The sequence below is a fragment of the Lotus japonicus genome, chromosome 1, assembly GCF_012489685.1.
Source record: "Lotus japonicus ecotype B-129 chromosome 1, LjGifu_v1.2".
NCBI lineage: Eukaryota > Viridiplantae > Streptophyta > Magnoliopsida > Fabales > Fabaceae > Lotus > Lotus japonicus.
This window is the reverse complement of record NC_080041.1, coordinates 87,231,408-87,237,407: the sequence shown is the minus strand read 5'-3', so window position 1 is coordinate 87,237,407 and position 6,000 is coordinate 87,231,408. Positions and strand designations below refer to the sequence as shown.

The 6,000-nt window shown below is 37.5% G+C and overlaps 1 protein-coding gene across 1 annotated transcript; it reads left to right on the top strand.

The window, feature by feature from the left end:
• Window positions 1-873: 873 nt before the first annotated feature.
• Window positions 874-1,422, top strand: LOC130710343 (uncharacterized). The gene has a single exon (XM_057559569.1). The coding sequence runs from the start codon at window positions 874-876 to the stop codon at window positions 1,420-1,422; it is 549 nt and encodes a 182-aa protein (XP_057415552.1).
• The last annotated feature ends 4,578 nt before the right edge of the window (window positions 1,423-6,000 follow it).

Genomic DNA, 6,000 nt, shown 5'->3' with positions numbered 1-6,000 from the left:
GTCTATCATTATCTTATTATTATCATCACATCATTTTCTTTTGTTTTCTTGACGGAATCATCACATCATTCTTGGTTGCAATAAAGATATGGATGTTAGTTACATCATTTTCCTTATTAGGTTTTCCCAAGGGGGTTTTTCCTAGTAAGGTTTTAATGAGGCTTCCTCTCTAAAATCATTTTCCAATGGACTTGGGTGGGATTGTGGAGTGTGCAGGTTCTCTGTTTTGTAACTGTTTATAGTTACATTTAGTCTACTCTTTCTTTCTTTCATCTTTCTCTTCTTCTCTTGTATTGGGTTGAAGTACCCCTTGTACTTTTCTTCAATATAATTCCAAATTGCTTATAAAAAAAAAAGTTACATCATTTATAGGTTTGACTATGGTGGCTTTAAATATTAGATCAATTAAAGATCTTAGCATAAGTTATAGTGATGGCAATATTTAACAACTCTAGTAGGTTTTCGGGTTTTTTCATGATTTTTTTCTTTCAATAAGTATATTTAAAATTATATTACTTTAAGTATTAATATTGAAAATTGAGTAACTATACACACTCCTTAACCACCTATACCAAAAAGAGAAAAGAATAGAGATGAAAGATATGAAAAAAATACAATTGATAATTAAATTTACATATATTAAAAATTATGGATCCGTGAGCCTATGTTGCATGAGCTAGCTATATGTGCAAGATGATATTTTTACCTTTGATATAATGTTAAAATATTAGATGAATGTAATTGAATGAACGAAATGACTAAACTATCCTCTCTAACCCTAGTTCATTTTCTCTACTCTATCACACTAATTTAAAAGGCAGTTTGTCAATTTTTATTGATGCACTAAAAGCTATACTACAAATCCCTTTGTCCATGGTAGCTAAGGATGATGAAATGTTTTGGCCTTTTGCCACGGATGGGCTCTATGACACTAAATCCGGTTATGGTTTCATTAGACAGCAAAAGGTGGCCCGTACAACTTCTTCTTCTAGTGGTGCACAGGTTCCTATTAGTTTTTGGAAGGCTCTATGGAAGGTAGTGTGGCGTGTGGTTAGAGGAATCCTCCCCGTCCGGAAACCACTGAGGGTGAGAGGTATTGATATTGAGGAGGTGTGCCCTTTCTGTCAGGTGGAAGATGAATCGATTGACCATCTTATGGTGAGGTGCATGGTGGTGGTACGATGGTGGTTTGTGATCATGGGAGGCTTGCGAGTGAATTCTTTTTCTACTGTCCAGGAATTATTGCAACAGGTCTTTGAGCTCAATGATCCAGCTTTGGCAGAAAAGTGTGTGAATTTTATGTGGGTAATTTGGGAAGCACGCAACAAGCTAGTGTTTCATGGTATGCAGGTCGTTCTCGACACATTGGTGGCACGTCTACAGGTGGTAGAAGCTCCTCATCGCATGAGTCCGGTGCCATAGATTGACATCGTGAAGATGAACTTTGATGGGTCTTGGGTGGTTGGTCGTGCGTCCGGGTTGGGCTGTGTTGCTCGGAACCAAGAAGTTATGGCGGCAGCGACGACGTTCCCGGTGGATGCTCCATCACCTTTAGTGGCTGAAGCAATTGCTTTTAGATGGTGTCTTTCACTTTCTGCAAATCTTTTCTTCCAAGAGATTGAGTTACAAACTGATTGTCTACAAATTTTTGAAGCTTGGAATAAGTCTATGCCTGGTGCTTCTTATTTTGTTTCTATTATTCAGGATTGTAAGGATTTGGTTTCATCTTTTTCTAGTTTTCGTTTGTCTTTTCTTAAAAGATCCGGTAACTTTGTAGCTGATTACTTGGCTAAGAACTCCTCAAGGTATCCCAACTGCGTTTGGATTGAGGAGGTTCCCCCGGATTGTGTTAGTTTGATTGCGTCTGATGTCACTGCCTCAATGACTTCTTGATTTAATATAATATCCACGTTCAAAAAAAAAAATGATGCACTAATACATCATTTACAAGCCAAGTCGTCACCGTAGGCCGTAGTCACTAGCCATCATCATACCTAGGTCACAAACTTATTTTTTCCTAGTTCCCACTCAACTCTCTTTTTCTCTACTCTTCAATTACTCTTCAATTGATCATAAGCAAGGAGAAAATCATTTATAATATTGTGTTTGATTTTGAAAGGAGTGGTACAAGCGCAAGTGGTGAATGTACATTTCCTTAAAGGATTTCGCCTAGGCTTCTGGCCTGGGTTCGATCCCCTCTAAGGTAAAAAATAATACATTTGTGGTCAGGGACACCACTACCGCATCCCGAGCCAGATTAGTGATAAGTGCCAATTTTACCTATTTTGATGAGAAATTTAGGCATTTATCCTTGTCAATTCATGATAAATCTTGACCAAATCTACTTCTTTTGATTAGAACTTATTGATAGATGAACTTTAGAATAGAATGTGCTTAAGTTTGATTTTCATCTTGATTTGTGTTGAAGGATTGAAGATTCAAGGAAGATGACAAGCTTTGGCAAGAAAAAAGGAGTTTGAAGATGTGTTGGGCGCCCAGCGGGTTGCATAGGCCGCCCAGCGCCCATGGCGGTTCCAGAAACCCAACCTTGAAGGAATCTGGCCACCCAGCGCCCAAAAGAGGCCGCCCAGCGCTCTGTACTGCTATTTTTCAATACAAAAAGCTTCTTTTAAGAATTTGGTGGAAAAACGGGATCAGAACAGAACCCAAACAGAGGGGAAACACAAGAGAAACATGGAGAGAGGCTTAGGAGGCTAGAGAAGATGCTTGGACATCGGATTCGGCGGCGAGACATCGCGACGGTTTTGGTTCTTCTCATTGTTCTTCTCTATTTGTAAAGTTATCCATGAAAATGGATAGCTAATCTCTCTTTTGTTGGGGTTTGATGTAATTGATTGATACTTATGTTTTCTATTTGATTCTCCTTGATATAAATCATGTTCTTTGTTTATGAGTTAGTGATTCTCTCTTGATCTTCATGTTATGTTTTAGTTTGCGCACCTAGAACATATATGCTTGATTCGGCGTGAGAGCGAGAGCTATATCGCCTAGAGTCCGAACTAGAGTTAATCACCTAATAATCCTAATTGCTAGACATAGAGTTAGGTTTGTTAGTCACTTAAACACCTAAGCTTCATGATAACTATCTTTCTTAATCATGTGAGACATCAATGTTCAGGATTAGAGAGTTATTGCTATCCACTCATACGAGACATCGATGATGTAGGGTTGAACTAGGGTAGATGAGTCATAAGCATAGACTTGGTTGTATTTGAATCACTAGAAGGCACAGAGGTCATTCAATGAAATCTCATCCCAACAATTCCTCATACCTGTTGTTTCTCTGTTATTTTACTTGTTTTCATTTACTTTCATGTTCTTAAACAAACAATCAAACTATTGTGCAACCAACATTTAAGCTTGACAACTATTGAACGGCATAAGTATTACACCTCCCTGTGGATACGACAAAACTCTTTACTATACTACAATTGAGTCTTAAGAGATTCAAACGTAGAGTGGTAAAAAATCTTTCAACAAATTGGCGCCGTTGCCGGGGAGGTGTGCCAATACTAATTGCATTGTGATAGTTTTCATTCTTGAATGATTGTAAATACAGTGTATAGTTTTTGTTTTCAGTTTAATTTTCGCTGTTGTTACTAATCTCTTGTGTTAGCTTGTGCTTTCGTTTTCATTCAATCGGCTACTCAAAGAGACAAGAGCAACAAGAAGCTTCTGAGTCACTAACCTCCAAAAATGCAACAACCATCAGTAAGAGATCAGGTAATGTGGTGTGATATTTGTTTTAACACTCACTATGTGGGTTATTGTCCTTTTCAGGAAGTACATGTATCACCACCACCATATCCGTCATACTATTCCCCAGAACAGGATAGGATTGCTAAGCTTGAGGATACCTTGGTACAATTCATGTAGATTTCAATAGTTAACCAAAAGAATACCGAGGCTTCCATCAAGAACCTAGAAAATCAAGTGGGGCAGCTAGCACAACAAATATCTGAATATGGTAAGGCTGTTGTGGAAGCAAAAGAAATTGAGAAAGAAAATGAGGAAGAAAGTGAGGAAGAAGAGAAAAAATCAAAAAAAGAAGATAAGGGTCCGACCCTTCACCACTTACCGACTCCTTCAAGCCCTCCAAAGGTAAAACATGAAGTGGATGAGGTAAGCTTTAAAGATTTTGATAGTGTATCACATCACCAATGCAATGATGAAATCCTTAATGTTGAGCATATAGGCTTTGTGTTCGGTGATAGGTTTGATGAGCATATTGCATCAATTTCTTCAAAGAATTGTAAATTTGCATTCATTCATATGCATGTAAATAGCTTGACATGTGATTTGAATGTAGGTGCACTAAGTTGGACCGTGAAAAGAAAGAAAAAGAAAGAATTTTTGATGGCTTGGAAGGATTTTGGTAGAACATTTGATGAAATCCAAGTCAAACAGCCTAAGAAGAGGAAGGGGTTATATTATAACCCTTGTTTATGGTCACCTTGATTGTGTTTGCGTCAAGCTAATGACGTTAAACGAGCGCTTCCTGGGAGGCAACCCAGTGTTTTTATTGCTTTTGTTATATTTATGTGTTTTCATGTGTTTTTAGAACTAGGGTCGTGATTTTGTGAAGCTTTGATTAAATTTGTGCTTTAAGGTGCTTCACAAATTTTGATAGATATATTGAGTGTGTTTAAAGGTTTTGGAAGCAATGAAAGTGATTAATTTGGAATTTGAGGGGTTGACTTGTGAAAATGCATGAAAACTGACTGAAATATGGATCCTGTAAAATTTTTGTGAAAAACTTGAATTTGAGGTTTGTAGCAGGTCCAAATTATGGTTTAGCATGCATATGGATGGGTGGTTTGTATGGTTTGAGTGTTTTGCAAAATATGAGGTATGAGGTTGTAAGTTCCAGTTGAAAAACTAGTCCCTTCTAGCCATTTACTGCATAAAAGGTGATAATTTTCATTCCAATCCTTTGAACAAGCTCAATTTTGCATTCTCATGTTGATTTGTATGTGTTAGGATAGTTTCATTCGGAACTTGGTGAGTTTTGAGGTCACTTTATGTGTGAATGCTTGAATTAGTGCTTTTCTTGATCATGAGTGGTGATTTGAGGGAATTGTGTACTATAATGTATTCTAAGGTCTTGAACAAGTTTTAAATGATGTTAATACATGATTTTGAGGCTTAGCATAAAGAAAATGTAAGTAGTTCTAAAAATGAGGTGTTGAGTTGTGAAAATAGTGCAAATTGAACCTTAAATGGAACCTCAAGTGATTGTTGTGCTAGATGCGTTGAATTGTCAATTTTAAGCTATGCACAAGTTTCTTAGGGTATTTATGTGTGCTTGGACTAAGCGGCATGTACTAGAAATGAATATATCAAATTATGGCCTATCAAGTTGTGAAAAAGCATGGAAACTTGTCTTTGAAGACTTGGATTGTAAATCTTTGATGAATTATGCTTGATTGTTAAATTTTAGGGCTTGGACAAGTTTTAAATGATATATGAATGTGAGTGAATCAATTGGCATGATCGGTAAGTGTAGAACTCAAAATTGGACCGATCGAGTTGTGGGTTTTGAGTTTACTTGAGTTTTTACACTGCAAAGGGCGCCCAGCGCCCATCTGATAGGGCTCAGCGGCCTCAAACTCTGATGCCGACCGCTCAGCGCTATGCAGAGGCCGCTCAGCGCCACCCCCTTATCAGCAATTCACTCTTTTATTCAAATGAGCATAACTTCTTCATTTCTTATTGGATTTAAACTAATGACCACTCTCTGGAAAGCTCTTGAAATCTATTTTCATATGGACTAGGGTTTGAGTTGTTTCAATGCTTTGATATTCTCATTTATCTCTTGTACTCTAACCTGTTTTTTAGTGACTGTAAGGCAGATTAACAGGTGAATCATGCAATTTGGCCTGAGGACAGTCCAATTCCCATGGAGGGAGAAAGAGATCAAAGATTTAAGTAGAGAGCTTGGTTCAAAGCATTCACATCTTGAGGGAGTCCTTTGCACTT